Source organism: Spinacia oleracea, chromosome 1, assembly GCF_020520425.1.
Source record: "Spinacia oleracea cultivar Varoflay chromosome 1, BTI_SOV_V1, whole genome shotgun sequence".
NCBI classification, from domain to species: domain Eukaryota; kingdom Viridiplantae; phylum Streptophyta; class Magnoliopsida; order Caryophyllales; family Amaranthaceae; genus Spinacia; species Spinacia oleracea.
In genome coordinates, this window is record NC_079487.1 from 132,835,989 (window position 1) to 132,858,961 (window position 22,973).

The 22,973-nt window shown below is 32.2% G+C and overlaps 2 protein-coding genes across 4 annotated transcripts; both read left to right on the forward strand.

Moving 5' to 3' along the window:
- The first annotated feature begins 5,786 nt into the window (after nucleotides 1–5,786).
- Nucleotides 5,787–11,183, forward strand: LOC110785533 (probable serine/threonine-protein kinase PBL10). 3 transcript variants are annotated; one of them, XM_056834926.1, is made up of 6 exons: nucleotides 5,787–5,924; nucleotides 6,294–6,550; nucleotides 7,479–7,614; nucleotides 7,716–7,864; nucleotides 7,949–8,075; nucleotides 10,421–11,183. In XM_056834926.1, the coding sequence occupies exons 1-6, from the start codon at nucleotides 5,864–5,866 to the stop codon at nucleotides 10,429–10,431; spliced, it is 741 nt and encodes a 246-aa protein (XP_056690904.1). In that variant the 5' UTR covers nucleotides 5,787–5,863; the 3' UTR covers nucleotides 10,432–11,183. The 3 variants fall into 3 exon arrangements, with proteins under 3 accessions (XP_056690904.1, XP_021845677.1, XP_021845676.1); XM_021989985.2 differs by lacking the exon at nucleotides 10,421–11,183 and adding an exon at nucleotides 8,188–10,384; XM_021989984.2 differs by lacking the exon at nucleotides 10,421–11,183 and having other exon boundaries at nucleotides 7,949–10,385.
- An 8,006-nt stretch (nucleotides 11,184–19,189) lies between these two features.
- On the forward strand, nucleotides 19,190–22,580 carry LOC110785534 (putative NAC domain-containing protein 94). The gene is made up of 3 exons (XM_021989986.2): nucleotides 19,190–19,534; nucleotides 20,328–20,629; nucleotides 21,520–22,580. The coding sequence occupies exons 1-3, from the start codon at nucleotides 19,348–19,350 to the stop codon at nucleotides 22,279–22,281; spliced, it is 1,251 nt and encodes a 416-aa protein (XP_021845678.1). The 5' UTR covers nucleotides 19,190–19,347; the 3' UTR covers nucleotides 22,282–22,580.
- Nucleotides 22,581–22,973: the final 393 nt, after the last annotated feature.

Here is a 22,973-nt window from a genome sequence, read left to right on the forward strand (position 1 = left end):
TAAGACCCATACACGGATATTTTTAAAATTATTATTTGATCATATTTTTTATAAATATTTCTCCCCTTAAAGTTAATTTCATAATTACTCCCTCCGTCCCGGAATACTCGACCCGGTTTGACCGGCACAGAGTTTAAGGGACTTGAATTGACTTATTTAATTTAATAGGTATTAGTTGATAGTGGGGTATTATTTTAATGTAGTTAGTGGGAAATGAGAGTAGGTGTTGAATTTTTAATTATTTTTTGTATGGAGTAGGGGGTAGGTGGGTTAATAGGGATGGAGTGAGAAATAATATTATATTGTTAGAGTATTTCCATTTTTAGAAACAGGTCAAGTATTAAGAGACGGCCTGATAAGGAAAACAGGTCAAGTATTCCGGGACGGAGGGAGTAATAAATTTTGAACATATTCATTTAATTATCGATTATGAAAATTTTGTCCTACATAAATTCAGAACAACTTCAATGATTACAAAATGGACCTGCTCACAAAAAAAATGAGCATGTGAGCAAGTAGTCAACCATTGATACAACAATGACATAAAGAGCTGTTAAAACCTTGCACCTATTTTTGACTACGTAGGTCAAAAAAAATATAGCTCAAATAAATAAATTATTTAAATTAAATATTACAGCGAGCTACAAAGTATTGTAGCACACCAATTAGATAATTTGTAGTTTTAATCTATTATAGTTAGAAATTTGATGCGACAAACTTAACTACAGCATCTTGTAGTTCACCATTGGAGTTGCTCTTATATGCTTAATATTCTAATTTGATCAAAATATTAAAATGTAAAGTAAATATATTTTTCATTATTGGTATACTTATTTGACTAAATGATCTCCAAAACAAATACTCCGTATTAATCAATAAATCCATTATTTATTAAAATTAGTGCTTATTTAATTTTCTTTTTTTGGTCATAAGTTATGCGTGATAAAAACTGATCATATGTTTTGGAAATAAGTGTAGCTACGTATGTAACCTTTTTCTTTTCCTTAATTATCATGCATAATATTAGACGGTGAATTTTTAATAGTTAATAATTTTCACCCGGACCCGGTTCACCCGCGGATGATGGATAAACGGATTGCGGGTGACGGATGGACCGGGTGGACCGGGTGGAGCAAATGGAAGCGAGTGATAGATGCAGGTGATGCTCAGCCCGACCCAAATCCCACTCATTTTCATCCCTAATCCATACCCGACGTTGGGCATAGACGAGAAATGCGACAGTATAAGGCTCAAGACCGAAAGGTGCCCAAAATCTTAATTGGTCCACAAACTTATTGAACATATAATAAATGATGCGCTCAATGGTTATTGTGACAATTATAAAGTCATACTGCCTCCGAATCTAAATATTATTCCCGTTTTCTTTTTTAGTGTCCCAAAATAATCTTCCCATTTCTTTTATTTCCTTTTTAATCTCTTCCTTGTAATTTTAGCTTTGTAATTCTATTGGTTTATCAATAAAAAATCTTGTAGTCTAATTGGTTGGTTTAACTTTGGATGGATTAATGAGTTGACATTTTTATTCCTTAAATTCTATTGGTTCAACTATTTTGTTTTCTTGTGAAAATGGAATCAAAAAGCAACAATTCCCCATAAAACTACATTAATAATATTTAATTTTATAATGTTTTTTTTCCTTAATAACCGCGTAAAATGACAAACGGGAATAACATTTAGGTTCGGAGGGAGTACTTCACTCTGGTCACAGCCTCACAGGTTTGACTCTAGCATATTTTTGAAAAAAAAAAATTGTTTTTGATGTGTTTCTTTTCCATATATAACTGCCACGTAAGCTTGCATGGGTTGGTAGTAATTTAATTTACTCCACTTTTTATTTTTACTAATATTCTATTCACACAATTCACTCCCATTTTTTAAACATTTTATATTACTCAATACTTATTTATAAACATTGATATTCAAATTAAGAATTGAAAATATTTAGGAACATAGAATCTCATTTTAAACTTTATTTCCCTTTTAGCGAGTTAAATATAGGTTCTAGTAGTAAATATTTTTCTTATATACTTCCTCCGTCCCATTATACTCGTTACACTTTTTTCCAACCCAGTTTAGGAAAGTTTTATTATATTTTAATAGATGTCCTTTTTCTCACTTTGGCTCACCACACAAATATTTTAATTTCAATTTTCCAATCTTTCAATATAAAAATATCATACATTATCTTTTTAATATTAAAATACCCCGCTAACTTCCATCACAACTACTTTTTAATAAAATTACATTAAACTGTGTGCCCAAAATAGTGTAACGACTAGCCTACGACGGAGGGAGTAGTATATTGTGAATATTTTAGTTGTTTATATTCTTAATCAAAATAGCATTGTGTTTATAGAAGATGATCATATAGTATAAGAGTAAATTAAATGTATACAAATGTATATATCATCTTTTCATAATTTGTAAAACTATATTTTCTCACTTTTGGTAATTAATGTAATTCAAACATACATACTACTTATTGCGTAGTGTTTTTGTTGAAAAATAAAAAATTAATTAAAATTGAAATTTTGAACAAGGCCAAGGCGAAACAAGGTTAGGATCGGGGATGCTTAGATCCCATTAAAACCAGAGGTTTCTAACCCTAAAACACGTTTGAATCGAAGCTATAACCCGATAAATCTATTGACATCAAACTAACTAACTAACATAGAGGAAGGAGGGAGATGAGAGAGAAAACGACCATTTCGGTAGAATTGCAGCAGCCGACGAGACGAGAGATGGAGAGGGTGTGAGAAATGCAGAGATGAATAAAAACCCTAATTTGAGTTGAGCCGACTAGGTTTATAGGTTGATTGGGAAAATATGGGTTTGGGTTGTAATGACAATTTGACCCTATTTCTTTGTTTTGTTGGGTTGCAATGTATTGGACTGGCCCAACTCGTATACAGGAACATTAAACTTTTTGATTCAAATTTTCATGTATTTGTTAGATATATATATATATATATATATATATATATATATATATATATATATATATATATATATATATATATATATATATATACATGGCCCTGCCCTTGCTTACCTTTCTTGGGTCTTGCTTACCTTGTATGGGGCATGTCGTTCCCTTGCTTACCTTTCTTGGGTCATGCCTTGCCTTGCTTGGGCCATGTCGTGCCCTTGCTTACCTTTCTTGGGTCATGCTTACCTTGCTTGGGCCATGTCGTGCCCTTGCTTACCTTTCTTGGGTCATGCCTACCTTGCTTGGGCCATGTCGTGCCCTTGCTTACCTTTCTTGGGTCATGCCTTGCCTTGCTTGGGCCTTGTCGTGCCCTTGCTTACCTTTCTTGGGTCATGCTTACCTTGCTTGGGCCATGTCGTGCCCTTGCTTACCTTTCTTGGGTCATGCCTTACCTTGCTTGGGTCATGCTTACCTTTCTTGGGTCATGCTTTGCCTTGCTTGGGCCATGTCGTGCCCTTGCTTACCTTTCTTGGGTCTTGCTTACCTTGCTTGGGCCATGTCGTGCCCTTGCTTACATATATATATATATATGGATGTCGATTGTATGACTCTTTATAATTAGCTCTGCGTGCAGTTTTTTATGCATGAACTTTTTAAAGAGTTACATGGAGGGTAATCGTGCAGCAGATTGGTTGGCCAATCAAGGAGCAATGCACTCGAGCCCGCTGAAAGTGATTGTTTGGTTCCATCTGAACTAGCTAGAATTTTAGAGGAGGACAACATGTTCTTTTGTTTTAGTTTTGTCATTTTCTTCTTCTTTTGGAATCCATTGCCTCTTTTGTAATCGGAAAAAAAAAGAACATTTTAAAGAGTTAAATAGATATTGTTATACATATGATTTTGAAGAGATGGTTTTTTTAAAGCAAAAAAAATATTGTACTAAAAAAAATATCTTTTGCATTATGGCATAGTAACTTTTAAACATTTTGACCTTAAATTTTACTCCGATGTACAATATTATTGTTTTAAATAAGAATTTAGGTATTAGGTATTAGGTATTTAGGTTGATGGGTTAATAAGGAGAGAAGAAGTGAGTTTGTATTAAATACTCCCTAATACTATATAGCTTGTATTGCTTTTCTCATTACTTCATCACAATGCATATCAGATGTGAGGTATATATATAGGAGTAGTATTATAACATGCAAGTGACCTTACATTTTCTAATATGCTCTAGATTCTTCTACTCCTTTCATCTATCTAGAATGTTTTTGCTACTAGATATTTTTAGCTACTAGCTAGATATTTCTTTGGACGGAGGTGGTGGAGGAGCTGGAGCAGGAAGCCAGAGCGGTGGTGAATAGTCTGGCGGCGGCGGCAAAGATGTTGGTGGTCTGGTTGTGGGTTGAAGATCTAGGGTTAGAGGAGGAAGAGAGGGGGTCGGGAAGTGAAGGCGGGAATGGAATGGAATGGAAAAGTCTTGAGGGGTGGAAAATGAGTGAGAGTGTTTTGGGGTAAACTCAATAACGAAAATGGGTAAACAGAATGGCGAAATATGCCTAACAAACAATAACAAAGGGAATGATATCATCCATTCCCTTTCCCTTTGATTATTACCCAAGCAAACAATAACAAAGGGAATAATTAAGTCAACTCAAAACTCACTCAAAAGTCAAAAGTCCACTAGTGGATTATTTTACGTAGCATTTTTAGAAGACATTTTGTATACCTTGGGGGCTGTTTTTACCACTTAAAAAATTGACAATTTATTTTTTACCACCTAAAAAAATAAAAGTTGTTTTTTACCGCCTATAAATAATATAAAAATTGTCTTTTATCACCTATTAACTACAAAATGGATGAAAACGTTATGTGAATTAATTTGAAGGGAAAATAGTAGCTTATATACATGAAAATTGTGGGAGAAGAGAATAAAATAAAAAATATAGTCATTGAAATGGGATTGCATAACGTTTTCGTCCATATTTGCGGTTAAGAGGTGGTAAAAGACAATTTTTTATTTTATTTTTAGGTGGTAAAAAACAACTTTTATTTTTTTAGGTGGTAAAAAACAATTTATCAATTTTTTTAGGTGGTAAAAAACAATTTAACCTTACAAGCTAGTATTAACCAAAAGTAATTTTTGTTCGGAAAGTTCTTATATTCTCATTTGGTTTTACGAGTAATAAACACGATAATTATGTCGGTCAATAGTTCGGGTTGATGTGACCCAAATGTTATGAGGTTTAAGGTCTGAATATAATAGTCCCAACTCATAACTGTTTTACGAGTGTATTGGATCAGGTTAGGTCCGGGTTGATTTCTGATGGGTCTACTACACTACTGTAGAACACAGTGATACTCTACTCAGAAATCTTTCTTTTCTCAACACTCATGCAGATTTCAGACAGCATTTTGCAACACTTCCTTCTATTTCATTTTCACACATTCACACACATCGAATAGATCAACCACTGAATTAATGTCTGATAAGTGGTGGAATCATACAATTTCAAAATTGTAATTTCATTTCCTACCCACCATTAAAAAATCACACTTTTGTTACCTATTTTGCTTGATATTTCCATTAGTATTAATATGTACTTCGTACTCCGTATGTTTTTATTACATTACCATCGTACTTATCAAATATTAGTAAACTTTTAAGTCAACTCAAAAGTCAAAAGTCAAAAGTTAAAAGTCAAAGGTCTACTAATGAATTATTTTGGACTATTAGATTAGTTGAAAATTCTTTTGTTTTCACATCCAATTTCCCCTCTCATTCAAATAGATTTTGTTCATCCCATTTTTATTACAAATCTGTTTATTTTTCAGAGGATTTTCTCAGGAGGAGGAGCTTCTAGCTCAAGTTAAACTAGCAGGAGAAATTTCTAGAGTTTTTATTTCAATTTGATGGGGTGTTGTTCCAGTACTCAGCTTAAGGCTGATCAGAGTTCTCTCCATCATGCTAATAGTAAGTTATCACTTATTAAATACTTCCTCCGATCATTTTTACTCGCAACGCTTGTCACTTTTACGCATGCCAATGCATAATTTTGATCATATCTTTAAGTCTATAAAAAGTTCATTTTTTGAAAATATGCATTAAGACGAATCTAACAAGATCCCACATGAGTACATGACTATGTTTTATCTTACGTATAAATCACCAACAATGATCAAAGTATAATAGGTGAATAGTGTAAAATTCACAAATGTTGCGAGTATTAAAAATCGGAGGAAGTATGTTTTATATTTTAAACTAAGTTTGTTTAGTTTAATGTAAAGTAAGTAGCTAGTGTGTCTATTTCTATTTCTAAGTTATTGGTGTGTTCTATTAAAGGCAGTGACAGGGTTAAATATGAAGGACTAAACCAAAGATCAGAGGAGGAGGTGCTGCAATCGTCGAACTTGAAGATGTTTTCCTACAAAGAACTTAGCTTAGCAACTAAGAATTTTCATAATGATAGTCTTGTTTTAGAAGGTGGGTTTGGTTCTGTGTACAAGGGGTGGATTGATGTGCACACCTTTGCACCTGCTACGCCGCGTTCTGGACAGGCTATTGCTGTCAAGAGATCCCAAGGTCACACTGACTGGTTGGTTAGTATTTTGTGTAAAAGGCATTTTGATATTTCTGATTGATTTAGGTGCGTTCTATCCACTTAATTTTCAGTTACTTTTATTAAATTTATCTTATTATTAAGACTTATCATAACTTATAAATTAAGATGATTTTACAATTGCTACACTATTTGTAGCTATTGTAATTTTTTGATCAGATCCGTTTGAATTATTAATATTAAATCAGGAACATTGATGAGATTACTTTATACGGAGTATTCAAAATATTTTAACAATAAAATATTTTAATAATAAAATATTTTGTAAAAAAAAAATAACAGTAACAAAAAAAAATTAAGTTTTTTCGTTCATTTTGTTGGTGTAATTGAGTTCTTCTTCCCCATCTTTTCCTTGCCTCCATTCTTATTCATGTGATTCAAAGTCTTAATTTTATTAAATTTTAGATTAAAACATTACTCCGATTTCACAAATAGCCTAAATTGGATTTGACAAATAGGATAGATTGAGGAAGAGAAAGAGAAAGATAAATAGTGATAGAAATATTGAAGAAGGTGTGGAGTATTAATGGGGATATTTAGGAAATGCATTAACGGAAATCCAAGATTCTGGAGGTATAAAGCAGTTTCTTCACACGTAAAAATATGAATGCATTTTATTTTTAAATTGTGATTTCTAAAAAAAGAAAAATTATCTTTTTGAAAATATTAAGTCAAACAATTGGATGGACAAGATTAGTTTCCAAAAAGTGAAGAGCTGGGATTTAAAATAAATACAATAGCTACAATTTTATTGTAGCCATCAAAAAGTGTTCCTATAAATTATCCTTGAGTAGTGAACTTATCATATCTGAACTTAACTGAAATTATCTGAACTTGTTTTCGTGGAATAAGTGAAAATCAGGAACAAAACAAAGCTTAAATCATTGTGTGTATGTTTTGAAATACAGACAGAAATCATTTACTTGGGGCAACTACGACATCCTAATCTTGTACACCTGATCGGATACTGCTTTGAGGATAAGCACCACCTTTTGGTATACGAATTCATGCAGTGTGGTAGTTTGGAGAATCATCTGTTTAAGAGTAAGTTTTATAATCTTCAACTTCAATGGAGTGAAGATGTAGATTGCTGGTTTATTATGTCTTCTATAATGTGGAAATCTATTGTTTTCTTTTTTTAATAGGGTCAACTTCTGATGAGGCTCCACTATCATGGAAACTTCGATTGAAGATTGTTCTAGGCGCAGCAAAGGGGCTTGCTTTCCTCCACAATAACCAAGAGATCAAATTCATTTATCGAGATTTTAAGCCTTCTAAGATACTCCTTGATTCAGTATGTCAAGCCCGATTCTGTAGTATTAAGCTACTTAAATTGACAATTTTCTGCATTTCTTTACAGTTTTAATACGTAATACAGGATTTCAATGCAAGGATTTACGGTTTCAGTTTGGCTAAAAATGGGAAATTTGATGACCGGGGTAATGGGTCCACTAGAGTCGTCATAGGTACTAATGGCTATGCAGCTCCTGAATATATTGGTACTGGTAAGAGAAGAGTTCCTCTTTTTAGGCTCTGTTTTTTTGGTTGAATTTCAGGATTTTTAATTCAGGTTCAGTAACATTCAGTTAAGTCCAGTTCTTTTTGGTTGAATTTCAGGACTTTCAATTCAGGTTCAGTAACATTCAGTTAAGTCCGGTTCTTTTTGGTTGAATTTCAAGACTTTCAATTCAGAATCAGTAACATTTAGTTCAGTCCAATTCAGATTAAAAAAACAAGGCTTTACTTCTTATTTTTTGATAATCAAATTAATTCATTCATAAGAAGTCATACGACATTTATATAAAGATTTGGATTTAACAAATACTTCCTCTGTTATTTTTTAAATGACACAATTATTTAGGCACGTTTGTCAACGCATGATTTCAAACATTTATCTCTAATTATAGATAAGAAAAAAAAACATAAAATTTGATATTTAAAAATATTTATTGAGACGAATCTAACAAGACCTCACACGACTATGTTTTTTTTAAGTATAAACCGCAAAAGGAAGTCAAAGGAGCTTGTGTGAATAGTGTCCAAAACCCAATTGTATCATGTAAATAAAAACGGAGGTAGTACATAAAAAACGAATCAAATTAAACTTCTTTTCACCATAGCTATGATCATAGTATATCAAACATTTTGTATACCCTCTTTTATATGGTTGTCCTTTTTCTGCAAGGGGGTCTATAGATCTGTTGTAGTCGTGACAAATATGATTTTAGTCTGATTCATCTGATTGTAGTCGAAAGATTGACCTAATCTTCGATCCCGCACAAAGCTTTACCAAAAAAATAACCTGAACTAAATAAACACACAAAACTTAACTAGAATGAAACTCACCATAGGGGTACTTATTACACAACAATATGTAGTTTTATTGAGATCTAAGCCAAAAACAAAATAGAATTAAAGAGAACGGGTCGGAAAAAACCAAATTAGAAATTTGGCTATTTCTGCCCTAAAAACCAAGGAGAGGGACCTTATTAATTGGGCAATGCCTTACCTTCAGAAGGAAAAAGTTAGCAGGATCATGGACCTTAAAATTAAAGGGCAGTACTCTTCAAGTTCAGCAAAGATTATAGGCAACCTTGTTAACAAGTGCCTATCATTAGACCCAAGTTCAAGGCCCAATATGGATGAGGTCGTATCAATAATAGAGCAACTCCAAGATATATTGTAAACTCGGCCAATAGGGGTGATCAATTCGAATTAGGGATGGCAAAGTTAAATGGATATCCATTTATTCGATCCATGCGCAATTATTAAATAGATAGATATCCGGACTAAACGGATGACATGCGGGTGACGGATCGAGTCGGATACGGATGACCCTCGCTCCATCCGTTTATCCTCCACCATCCGCTTAATATATTTTTCACCTAAATTTTAACAAAAATATTCTACAATCAAGAAAATATTTTTAATTCTTGTTGCAGATTATATTTTTTAAAGTATTTGTTGTTATTTTTTTAAACAAATTTTTTTTAATTGTTGAAAATGACTATAAAAGTTGATGTGATTTTTTATAGTAAAATAAATATTCATCCGTTATTCACCCGATCCACCTGTTTCATACGCGGATGACGGGTGGGTGGATGCGGGTGATGGGTTAAACGGGTGACGGATGAAGTAAATTGATAAACGGATGGATATGAGTAAAGCCCCATCCAATCCGAATCCGATCTATTGTCATATCTAGTTCGAATGCCCCATCCCTATATTACTCATCACATTACTTATGTGTGGGATACAAATACAATAGTGGGATGGGGATTCGAATTCATAAGGACATGTAATTACTAACCCAGTAATCTGATTACTACCTCATTTTTACGCTGGTTGTTTTAATTTGTTTTACAATGTTATTTACATTGTGCTTTAATCTATGTTTGGATATAAAAGTTTACTATCTTATCCATTTTAATCCACAACATTTACGCTCTGTTTGGCAATAATAGTTGAAATGAAGCTGAAACTGATAAGTTGTCTGAAACAAATAAGGTGAATGGGTGATAACTGAAACTGATACGTAGCTGAAACTTATAAGCTACCTAATTACAACCACTGTTTAGTAAAAATAAATGTTTAATTAGCTGTAATTATTCGGTGAAATGTGAAATATGCATTGAATTGACAATATATTGTAAAATTGTTATAGTTTACATATTTCCATACCCGTAAATCCTAATAATAATTTAGCTGAAAATCACTTTACATTTTGCTTTTGAGGAACTCACTTAACATGTTTCAATTATATAAGTTGCTAGTGTCTCGTCATATTTGCATACTCGTATATATCATTACACCATTCTAGAGTATTACTTATTATAGTATCATATTTCAGGTAAAGTTTGACATTTGGCCATTGAAACTGATCGATTAGCCTCAGTTGACTAACGATTTATGGCCAAATAAATTACGTGGCTCTGAGAAGCGAAGGTTTATATTGAGGAAATGTAAATATGAATTTCAGTTTTAGGTAACTGATATTCAGACGCTACTTTAGATAGCATCCAAATTTCAGTCAACTTCTTTCAATTTCAGTTCCTGAAATATCATTTCAGGTTGATACCAAACACATCTATTTATTTTAGATACCTTAAATTTCAGCTAACTTATTATTTAAGTTAACTGAAATAAGTTACCAAACAGAGCCGTTACAACTTTCTATTCATTTTCTCTTACTTTATTCATTTTTTTTCTTACACTCACGCTACTTTTTTACACATCTATTTTTCACTTTTTTTCTATCTGATCTTTGTATTTGTAAAATAATAACTTTAAATATCATTTTGAAATGGAGTCAGTATGACGGATAAGAAATATAGAATGTCTCATAGCAAAAACGTAAAAGGTGATCAGCATTACACCAGCATAGGTTGTAACACTAATTGCTTAGAACTTAGAAAGCAGATGCGTTCGTCGGTAGTGTTTAAAGAAAATTAGTAACTTCATAAGTAGCGGGTAACATTTGATTAATGTAGTAAAATTTTATAGTACAATATATAGCTTTAATTATATTTAAAATACCAACCGGTACTTTTGCAATACTCACAGGGTGGGTATTTGGTGTTTATGGTTTAATATAGAGAGCAAGAGTGCGAAGATAAAATGTTATATTTTTTCATTCCACACATTATGGCCATACAACAAAGCTCTATTTATAGTTATACATATAGGTTATCTTCATTCTCTAGATCGAATTTTCTACCTCTGGATTTTTCTAAACACTTATCTATATTTAGATATTTCTTAAGTAAATTCTAGATATTATTTTATCTATATTTTTCCACACACTTTACTACTAGATTTCTGTGGAGTACATTCTAGATTATTTAAATATTTCTTGATTAACATTTTAACATTACCACTACTTTGACAATTAACCGTTACTCACTTATATTAAGCGTTAACCGTTACCCTAACGATTACCCGCTACTCAACCGCTATCCACGCTAGTGCTAGTTTTGCGGAACAGGGTCTTAGTCACTCCATGAAGAAATTAGCCAAAATAGGGTGCCTTAGTTGGAACTCTTTTTGGCATATCCTTTGGCATTGGAATCCTTGTCCATCTCCTAACCTCTCGCACTTCATCTGGCAGTCCTCGTCCTCGAACTGTCCTCCTTGGCCGTGGCCGCCGCCGCCTCTCTGTTGCCGCTGATCTGGGAACTCCTCGTGGCACCTCACGTGACATTCGAAGCCTTGTCCTTTCCTCTCGCACCACTGTTGGCAATCCCTTAGGGGATTAGGAAGGCGGATTGCTAAGGTTGTTGATGTTACGATAATTGAAAGGAATAACAAAAACAAAGTCACCTTCGATTTGAAATTCATGATTATATATAAATTTAAACTTTATATATGTTTATTTTGTTTGATATTGTGATGCGTGAATTAAAGTTGAAGTGTGGAATTGAATTGTGCGGAAGTTTATAGAGAAGTTGTGGTAGGGAGGACGTGTTAGCATTTTGTGTATGACGGCATGACTTAGCATGCAGATTGACGAGTGTTTTGGGATGTTAATTTTAGGTGTCAAATATTAGCTGAAATTAATTAAGGACACCAATGATGCTACGAGAGTCGAGGTGTACATAGCAACAAAAGTAAGTACGTACTCCGTATTATAGTATTGCTTTTCTTTCAAAGAAAAAAGCAATACAAATTACTCCATATAAATCTGTTACCTATCGTATATATTACCTCCTTTTCAAAAAAATCTTTACACTTACTATGTGTACGGACTCCGGTGTAATGTTTGACTGTTAATATATTCAATTTTGTATGGTAAAAAATTATAAAAATTTAATATTTATAAAATACATTTTGGGACGAATCTATTAAGATATCTCATGATAATTTTTTTATAGATATAATAGTGAGAATTTATGGTCAAAATTTTGATTTTTAGGTACATTTTTTAAAGCGTAAAAAACTTTATGAAACGGATGTAGTCCAACTTTATTATATTGGCAACTATATATTTGAGGAAGAAGATTTCATTTTGGCAATATGTTATGCATGTTACTTCTAGTTTTACAACTGCAAAATCCGGAGATGGTTAATAATTAAGGTGCACCCACATTCATTAAAATCTCACTTGTACATGTGGAGGATGTAAATAGGGATATGTACGGGCGTTTATTGTCGATGGGTTGTGGGCCGCTTGGATAAGGCGTGGAGTCATTGTTGGGTTTGAAGCATATGTTGTGTTTTTAGTCTATTGGGCTTTTAGCCAGTAGGCCCATTGGGAATCAATTGGGCACCCAAACATTACCCATTTTTCAAAGTTATTCCCCATTTTCAACAATAATCAACTCCTGGAGAGTTATTGGGCAAGAGCTGCCTTGAATTAGCTCTCCATAAAGATCTACTCAAGAGCCCCGGCCCAATATTGGCCAAGAGATAGTTCTTGTTTGAAAAATAGTTGGAGAGCTATTCGGAGAGGCACTCCAAGAGCCCCAATGTGCAGCTCTAACTTCTAAGGTGGAACACTCTTCGATATTGTGAAGTTAACTCTCTCTCCTCCTGACAAACGTGACCCAAGCCCATGTTTATATAACTTTTCGTTTTTCGTTTTTTCAAATATCATGCAATAACTTAACATGTCAACTTTTTTTATCACTAGACGTGATATTTCAGTAGGAACACTGACAAGAGGGCGGAGTGAATTGTCTCGAGGAACTTGGGATGTTCCTTGCGGAATTTCAACGTTAAAGGAACAACGATCAATAAACAAGTAGAATATGAAAATGAGGAAACTTCTTGACACTAATCAAGAAGGAAAACCTCAGCCTCTTTTATATATTGTAATGCCTTGAATACAATACACTTAATAACCCAAGTTCTCTCGAACACGAGTTCCTCACAGCAATCCCCGTTGATTACCGTGCTACTCTTTTCACACTCTCTCACTGACTTAACTCTAAGTCACTCAAGGATCACTCAACCCTTAAACTCAAAACTCAAGGATCACTCAATCCTTACACTCAAAACTCAAGGATCACTCAATCCTTACATGTACCCCACAACTCAAGGATCACTCAACCCTCAAACCCCACAATTACAACTCGAATTATGAAAATCTAGCAATTAATAAAGCTTATGCATAATAAAGGAACTTTGAGGAACACGCTCTTTTTGTAAATTGACTTATGTAAAAGCTCTTAAGCTCTTTTAGAAATAATATGTGTTGTCAGTTGTGATTTGATTAATGAAAACACTTCTCCTTTTATAGAGGAGTTTCCCTAGGTTAGTTTCCCAAGTTCCTTTCAACTGCCACTAACAGTTACCGGGAGCAGTAACGTTAACATGACTTGAGAGAAACAAGGAGACCATTTCAAACCACTTTTAACACGTTTAGTTAGAGAAAATAATGGGAGTAGTTTTAGGAACAAGGAAAACCTTTTGCTTGGAAAACAAGGAGTTCTGAAACAGAATTCAACGTTTATTTTTATTAAAATTATTTTATTTTTTTTCCAAAGATTTTTCTTAATAAAACTTTATTTTATTTACAAATAATATTTTCTCAAAAACATATTAAAATACACGTGTTCCTTTTGTTCCACATAATGCATAAACATTATTAAAATACTTACATAAAACCTTAACATAAACTCATATGTTGTAGCTTTCATGCTTGCACCTCTGGAAGCTCCACTTGAAGGCTTCACACATTGTTCCTTCTCCGGAACATCGAGGGTCCTCATAATATACGAGGAAATCGCTTAGGAAATCGCTTAGGATCTCCCTTAGGATCTTGCTTAGGATCTCCCATAGGATATTCCTTAGGATCTCGCTGAGGATCTCCGGTTCCAACTTTTGCAAATTGATTGATTTTTCACAGTAACTCCTTATATTGCTGTTGTTGTTTGTATTTGTTCAATAAGCTTAGTTTGTCCAACATGCACTCCCTAACTTAGTATTGTTCATTAAAGGATCTCAGGTCCTTACAATAATACACTTAAACAATAATCAGGAAGTTTGCATTGTCATCATCAAAATTTAGGATCAACAAGACGTTATTCGGGAAATCGCTCAAGACACTAACTGCGGAGTAGTTTTTATTTATTTATGCTATTATTGTCCTTTGGAGAAAGAACCAAGTATGGAAATGTCAAATGTAAATGTAAATGGACTTGGACATATAATTTGGACTTTGAAATATAAAAAGTACGACAATGGAATTACATAGAGGTTGAGAATGGGAAATGCTTGGATTTCAAAAGTTTGACCCAATATTTAAAGTTCGGTTGCACGCTTGGGCCACAAAACCCAAGACTAACAGACAAAAAGGGTTGCAAACGAGGGACATAGATTTTTGCAAATATAATACTATTTGAAGTTCCCAACTTTGGCTCCATTTGACTAATTCGGGTCTAATTTATTACTTGGAAAATTCCCATTTTACTAGAAATTTGGTGAAATAAATGTGATTGTTGAGCAATTTGTAGTGCAAAAACACAAAATTTCAAACTAAAACTATAATAATTGATCAACCATGAAATTTCAAACTTATTTGTACGATTAATCGATAACGATGTGGGTTAAGTGAAAATTGGTAGTATCGATGTCAAAAAAATGAGGAATCCCATGTTTTGTTTTGGATCCTTTTCCAAAGCCCACCAAATTAAGTTTAAGTTAGTTGACTTGTGCACAAATCAACAATTTGAATTAATATAAATTACTTTGTCAACCATTTTCAAGACCTTGGGTGTGAATCATTTAACTTTTTATTCATTAAAAATAAATACGGAGTATATGGTTTTGGAACCTACAATTTAGCTTGTGAGTTACTATCCCAAATCCCACGAAAACAAAAATGATATTAGTCCCTCTACTTCTAAAGAAAAATGATACGTATACTTACTACGTATAAACTTATATTTAATATTTCATTTATTATTTTTAAGTTGCAATGTTTTGACTTTCACGCTTGTTAATTCATAATTTTAACCACTAACATATTTAATTATATTTAAATAAAAGTTATAAAAAACATTAATAAGGTGAAAATATAAATCAAAATAAATCTAACAATTAAGATCGATCCCACGTGGCTAGCTGCGTATTATTTTATGTATAAATTATAAAAAGAAATCAAAGGTTGTCGTAAAAGATACAAAATTTTGTAGTGTTTATAGAGTAAGTATAGGATTATTCTTGAGTGGATTTGGTGTATAATCAGTGTCGTATTCAGGATTTTGAAATAAAAGTAGTAAAATAAAATTAGTTCTTCTTTGAAAATAAATAAATTAACATGCAAGTTTTTTTGAAATTTCTTTTTGACATCAGCTCAAATTGCATAAATAAAAAAGAGTTTGTAAAAAATGATGTCCATAAAGCATATAATATCTAATCATATTAGTAATTATGTTTGAAAAAGTATTTGCCTTATATAAAAAAATCCTTTTCTAGATGTTGCCTTGATAAAAATTTATAATGACTAGAAAAATTAATAGTTAAAATGTAACTTACTACAAACCACTAGGATACAAGTTCACATAAGTTTTATTTGTTCATGATTTTATATTTAGGCTCTGTTCTGTTCGACTTATTTTGACTTATTTCAGACAAAATAAATTCAGATAAGTTCACTTAAGTTCAGATAAATTCAGAAAAGATAAGTTCAGAAAAAAAAAGTTTTTTTCAAACATTTTGACACACAAATAAGTTTATTTCAGAAAAATAAGTTTTTTTCAGATAAGTTCAGTTAAATTCAGATAAGTTCAGTCAAAATAAGTCCAATAGAACGAAGCCTTAATGCATTTTATTTACTGCTTTAATTTCCTTTATGTTTTTTTTTTATTCTTTCTTTTGGGAGGGTAGACAGTTGTCTACCCAACGTGCAACATACATATGCCACTGTGTATAATCCTATTATTGTGGATTTAGGTTTGTTATATTTACCTGATTTTCACTTATTTTTTCTGAACTTATATTATCTGAACTTATCTGAACTGATTGAACTTATCTGAATTTATCAAAACTTATTTTAGTTGTAATTTGTATTTGGTCAACCCTTATTTTTCCTGAACTTATCTTATCTGAACTTAACTTATCTGAACTTATTTTTCCCGAAATAAGTAAAAATAAAGTGAACAGAACAGGGTAAAGCCAACAATTTACTCTAGCACCTATTTTACATGCATACATAATGATCTTTAATGTTCACGTAATTACTATGATAAACTAAACACCATTTTTTTTAATTATATAATAATCATTTTTTGAATCAAAGTAGCCTTATGCTTTTAAAAGAGAATCGTGACTTAAAATCACATTAATCAAACATAACATTTACTAATGACACCAATTTGATATATTTTTCATAATAACTCTAATAAACACGTGAAAATAGGTTAGAATCAAGTTATTGACTTTTTTAAAATCACGGTCCACAATAAATTAGTATGAACTAGATCCATTTAAAAAGTAGTGGTAAATATTTTTTTTTTTTGGTGCGAATGAGCCACAAGGGCAATATAAATTACAAATGGGGGCGGGGGGATTCGAACCTGAGACCTATTGTACACCGGTAAGTATAAGTGTACACCTATTAACTCTATAAGCCTAAGTTATTATCTGTAGTACTCCTTAATAAGTAAAGATGGCAGGTCCGACGAAGAGGACAATATAGCTCAAGATCCACTTGCCATATATAGTTGGCAAAATATGTACTAGTCTTAAAAGTTTTATAATACTATGATTAATTAATAATTTTTAATTAGAGAGTAATTAGTGGGCCAGTAAATAGTTATGATTATTTTATTATATTACAGTGTCTAGTGATAGAGTTGAGTAACAATATTGCAAGGAATCTGAGATAATAGAAAAAGGTATTTGTCAAAAAAAATAGAAAAAAGGTGGTCAAATAGCTGACAAGTCAGTGGAATAGAAGCTCTGAAAGAATGGAATAGAAATGGAGATTATCTGATCGGATCTTGAGAAACTCATACTCTTTCTAGCTACCTACCCTTATTAATTCTGATTATGTAATTAATCCCCTTAATTAATTATTTAATTAATCTTAATTTGTTATTTAGTATAGTTAAGCTGATTAACATTAGTATGAGTTTGGCTTCTTGTGTCTCAAAGTCCACGTCCCTCACACTTATATCTACCAATTCAAAACTCAACTTATGTGGGTAATTAATTATATTATTTATTAATCTGACCTTGCTTTGTCTTGATGCAACCTTAAATGGTAAATCAGACAATTTGAATGTAAAAATTAATTACTGTACTAACACTATGCTTTTTTCAATGACCTGTTTATTTTCTTGTTTCGACCATTTATATTTATTACATTTTTTTTTTGTTTACCTTAGCTTATGATGAAGGGAAAAATTAAATAGGTTCTTACTTACAGTACATATGTGCATGGTAATGATGTAAACTTCAAGCATAAGATTCCCTCTATTAATTTTTTAAAACTGATTTTTGTAAATACATACTACGTATAGTAGTACTACTTCATAGTTCATACGTATAGTAGTACTACATATGATCAATATTCTACATAAACTAATATGGATGGGTATAGATAATAGATGGATGAAACCAACACAAAAGTTGGTGAATAACGTACCTTGTTACAAAGTCGACCCCCATCTACTATGATACTAGTTTGTGATTGACTCAAACGTAAACCTGCTTAGTGGTTAAATCTTGGACATGCGTAGATGGACTAACTAATACGAGATAGATGTTAGTTCAGTGGGTTATAATAGATGGTTGATGTGATCGAATGGAATTTTTTTGGTTATATACACTAATGGTGAATCCCTCCATCCCATACTACTTGCACCATTAATTAATTGTGAACGGACACATTTTAATTTGAAAATAAACCAATCCGTGGACTATGGACCATGGTGCACATAGAGCATGGTGCACCATGTGCACCAAAAGAACACATGTGCATAAACAAAAGAATATGACACTATGACAAAAGAACATGCAATATAATGTTTTACTTTTTTGTTATAAAAAATCACAATTTATTAAAAATATAAAAAAATATATGTCCATGTTCTTTTTACGTAACCAGATGTTCTTTTAATTATATACTAATGTTCTTAAGGTGCACCATGCTCTATGTGCACCATGGTCCACCTTCTAAATTGCGAAAATAAACATCCAACATCTTATATACCACGCAACATTTATTTTCATGTATCAGCAAAGTAAAAAAACTAGAGTCAATAAAAAAAGTAAAAATAATACAAATAATGTGGGACAGATTGAGATAAAAATCTACAGGAGCTAAAGTGATCTTTTAGAGCTGAGCAAGCATTGCATGTCTAGTCCGAGTGTCCGACCATAACTACCAAGAATTACAACTAGTTTTATCGAACATACCCTTAAAACAACAATCGAAATAATAAGTGAGTACAACTACAAATTATATTTTCAACCTCATTTGACTAAAAGTCGGTTTCTTGGTAGTTGTCACACAACTCAATGAGCTCACAAGTACGATAAATAAACTTGATAAAAATACTTCATGAAAGTCACCAGGAAAGGCGGCTCATACTTCGGGGGCAGCTCCCTTTCAAGGAAGCATATAATGGCTTTCAAACTTTGCCATAACTTCACTCATTCTAGAACTCAACCTCTTAATTAGTTTTTCTTTCACTTTTTACTGCCTTTTCCCATTTCTAGACTTGAAATTTCTCATACCTTAAAGATTAATTAGAGATTAATTAAGGAAAGTTTAACGTATTGCGAGGCGTAAACCGTGCAAGAGAAAGTGATTAGAGAATTTATATAGTTATGGATGATAAGATTAATGAAGGAGAGAGTAAGGTAGATGAAGTTCTTCTTCCCGGGTTTCGGTTTCATCCAACTGATGAAGAACTTGTAGGGTTTTATTTGAAGAGGAAGATTCAACAACGTCCTCTTTCTATTGAGCTCATCAAGCAACTTGATATTTATAAATTTGATCCATGGGATCTTCCAAGTAAGATTTCTCAAACAACTTATATTACATAATATAATGCACCTTTCTTGTTCTTATAAAGAAGAAAAAAAAAAACCTAGATCTAATAATAGAAAGCCTTTAAACTTGATATAATATAATAGCGATAGATGCATTTTCAATATATCTTTTGTATATATCGTATGATAATACTCGGTTTATAGCGTACTTAGTACTATTTTGTTTCTAAATAAGTTATGTTTTCGCTTTTGTAAGGGATATAATTATACCTTTTATAACTTTTACTTCAAAGAAAAATTTACGGTGTTTTAATTTTTTTTTATAAAGTGAAGTGAGAGTCTTTTTTATTTGGCTAGGAAGCTGAAAAATGATAGAAAATATGTACTACGTATTACATCTGTTTCAAAATTATTTTACACTTTTCGTTTTATTTCATTTTACAATGTTTTTTACATTGTAATTTATACTTTTTTTTGCCCCACAATATTTACAATATTTCACTCAGTTTATTTTAATTTTATTCATATTTCTCTTACACCCTCTCATATTTTTTACGCACTCTCTCTTACTTTATCAATATTTTAATTATTTATACTCATCCATCTTTTTCATATACTCTACCTTTTTAGTCTTAATATTTGTGTAAATATATAGTAACTGAAATAAATCATTATAAAACAAAGGTAGTAAGTATGTTAATCATTTCTACTTCGCATATGGAATAAATATATTTCGTATATTTTTCAGTTGGGGAAAAAGTATAGTATATAAGAGGGAACTAATCCACGTTACGTTATGTTTTTATTGCATGTAGAGTTTGCATCAACCGGAGAAAAAGAATGGTACTTTTATTGTCCAAGGGACAGAAAATACAGAAATAGTGCACGGCCAAATCGGGTCACCGGAGCCGGGTTTTGGAAAGCGACGGGAACAGACCGTCCGATCTACTCGTCGGAAGGGAACAAATGCATTGGTTTGAAGAAGTCATTGGTGTTCTATCAAGGTAGAGCTGCCAAAGGGGTCAAGACTGATTGGATGATGCATGAGTTTCGGCTTCCTTCTCTTGGTGACTCTACACTCTTAAAAAGATTCGTTGATAAAACCCTTCCTACTAATGTAAGTTTTTTTAAACTTTTACACATTTTAAGTTTTTTCTACTAATGTTGTAACTAAGGAATTAAAAAAAATGTATGGTGAAAACCCTAGAAATTACTATTTATCATATCCCACATAATTAAGAGTAATTCCATTGTTCTTTTTTGTATGGTAAAACCCTAAAAAATAAAAAAATAATGTATGGTAATTAAAACTTTTATCCCACATAAGAGTAATACATGCAATTACAAACTATTAAAGAAATTATGTTCACCTTATATCGACTTTGACAAGATAAGTTGAGGTTAAGTAAAATAAGTTCAAGGAAAGATAACTTCATGTTACAACAACTAAAATAAGTTATGCGATATAAATATTAATAAGTTCAGTTATTCCAATTGATTTCATATAAATTCAGTGAAAATAACGTGAATAGAACACACCCTAACTTAGTATTTTATCGATAACATACCTAACTATAGGTAATGGTTTATTCATGTGTGGGAGGAAAAAAAAGGACCGTTATAAATTAATGTTATGGTATAGATCTCGCAATCGTCCTTGCATGGAGCAAAAACCAAGAATGCCAAGAAAAATCATGGAAGTAGCTTTGAGTTTGAACAAATACGAGTTTATAATTATTTTTCTCTTTTTATGCTCACCTAAACTTCTTGGTTGACACAAAATTATTATTCAACTTTCAAATACACAATTCAAAATTGAAAGACTAATTAAATAGTTTTAATTTTATGGATCTCAAAAAGAAATTAGAGATCATGCTTCTTAGCAATATGTTCGTTATCTGTTTATTTAGTTAAAAGTAATAATAATCCGTGTTATCTTTCCACATAAATAATCTATTTATTTAATTCAAATTGCTAATATTGCTTTTGATTTAAACATCATTGCAGGATTCATGGGCTATATGCAGGATATTCAAGAAAACAGGCCCAATAACTTCAAGAACCCATTCCCACTCTTGGGTATCTTCTTTACCCGACCCGACTCACCCGAACCATTCTTCTAATCCACTACCATCTGGATCTTGCAATAACCCTAACTTTAGCCCTGAAAACCTACTAAAAACTAACTCTACTACATCATCTCCCATGCAACAATTCAGCATCAATGAGTTAGAGAAATTGTTACAATCTTCTAACAATTTCTCATTCTTAGATAACATACCAACCTTCAAACCAATTTACCCTACATCTAACAATTACAATAACGTCGATAATATAACAACTAATAACGTTACTAATTTGTTCCCAAATATTGGGAACTTGTTAGATTTTCCACCTTGCTATACATTGCCTCAACTCGAGGAATCATCTGAACCATCATCTAAATCGAGCAACATCGATATCTCATCGATGTTGCTAAACATGTCGTCTAACATAAACGGGGACGTGGATTTTGGTATGTTACCTAATATAAATGTACAATGCCATGATTTTGCACCGGTGACTTTGGCAGAAGAACATATGCAACGTGTTAACGTCGTTGAAGATGATGATCGAATTCATGAATATACATTGTTGGGAAATTTGAATAATATGTTGTATGTTGAAGATGATGGTCATCAGTGGGATGGAATTGAGAGCCTTGGTTCGATTCCGATTTCGGAGTTATTGCCACCATTGATGTGGGATTGTGCACCACCTTTGTCGTAGCAAATTAAGTGTACGTACGTCCTAGCTTAGAGTAAGTGTAATGGTTTTGTTAGATCTTAAAACTTGTAATTTCATTTAACTATTCTTTGTGATCTTTCACTGAGATTTATGTTAGTGTTAGCTAGAGTAGAGATTAACAATGGTAATGATGAATTAGGAGTGTAGTTAATTTGTACGTGTGAAGAACATAATCTTGTTGTCTTGTACTATGCTTAACAGGGATTATTTCAACCTATTTTGACCGTTGAAAACCTGGCAAATATGCATCAATGAGATTATAAAAAATTGATTAAAAGATATATACTTCCTCTGTTCCGAGAATATCGCACCATTTGTTTTTTACACTATTCACACTACGACTTTGATTATTTTTTGTGATTCGTACGTAAGGAAACTTTAGTCATTTGGGTCATGTTAAATTCGTATCGATATATTTTTTTTAAATATTAATTTTTTATAATTTTTACTTGCACGCGATTTGAGATATCAAGTAAGAGCCAAAGTAATGGTTAGAGGAGTAAAAGTCAACCACGGTGCAATATTTCCGGAAAGGAGGAAGTATTACGTTTCTTACTAGTTTTTATGTTTGGAGAGAAATACGGCTGTTAAGAAATGGGAAGAGTGGGCAGAAAAAGTAAATGAGAGTGGTTTTATGGGAAAGGGGATAAGGTACAAATAACGTGGATGTGGTC

What these genes read in the sequence shown, in the direction of transcription:
- LOC110785534 (XM_021989986.2), top strand. Translation starts at nt 19,348, where the DNA reads ATGGATGATAAGATTAATGAAGGAGAGAGTAAGGTAGATGAAGTTCTT. An exon ending in TGATCCATGGGATCTTCCAA is followed by an intron (nt 19,535 to 20,327) that starts GTAAGATTTCTC and finishes TATTGCATGTAG; the next exon opens with AGTTTGCATCAACCGGAGAA. An exon ending in ATAAAACCCTTCCTACTAAT is followed by an intron (nt 20,630 to 21,519) that starts GTAAGTTTTTTT and finishes ACATCATTGCAG; the next exon opens with GATTCATGGGCTATATGCAG.
- LOC110785533 (XM_021989984.2), top strand. Translation starts at nt 5,864, where the DNA reads ATGGGGTGTTGTTCCAGTACTCAGCTTAAGGCTGATCAGAGTTCTCTC. An exon ending in AAGGTCACACTGACTGGTTG is followed by an intron (nt 6,551 to 7,478) that starts GTTAGTATTTTG and finishes TTTGAAATACAG; the next exon opens with ACAGAAATCATTTACTTGGG. An exon ending in GGAGAATCATCTGTTTAAGA is followed by an intron (nt 7,615 to 7,715) that starts GTAAGTTTTATA and finishes TTTTTTTAATAG; the next exon opens with GGTCAACTTCTGATGAGGCT.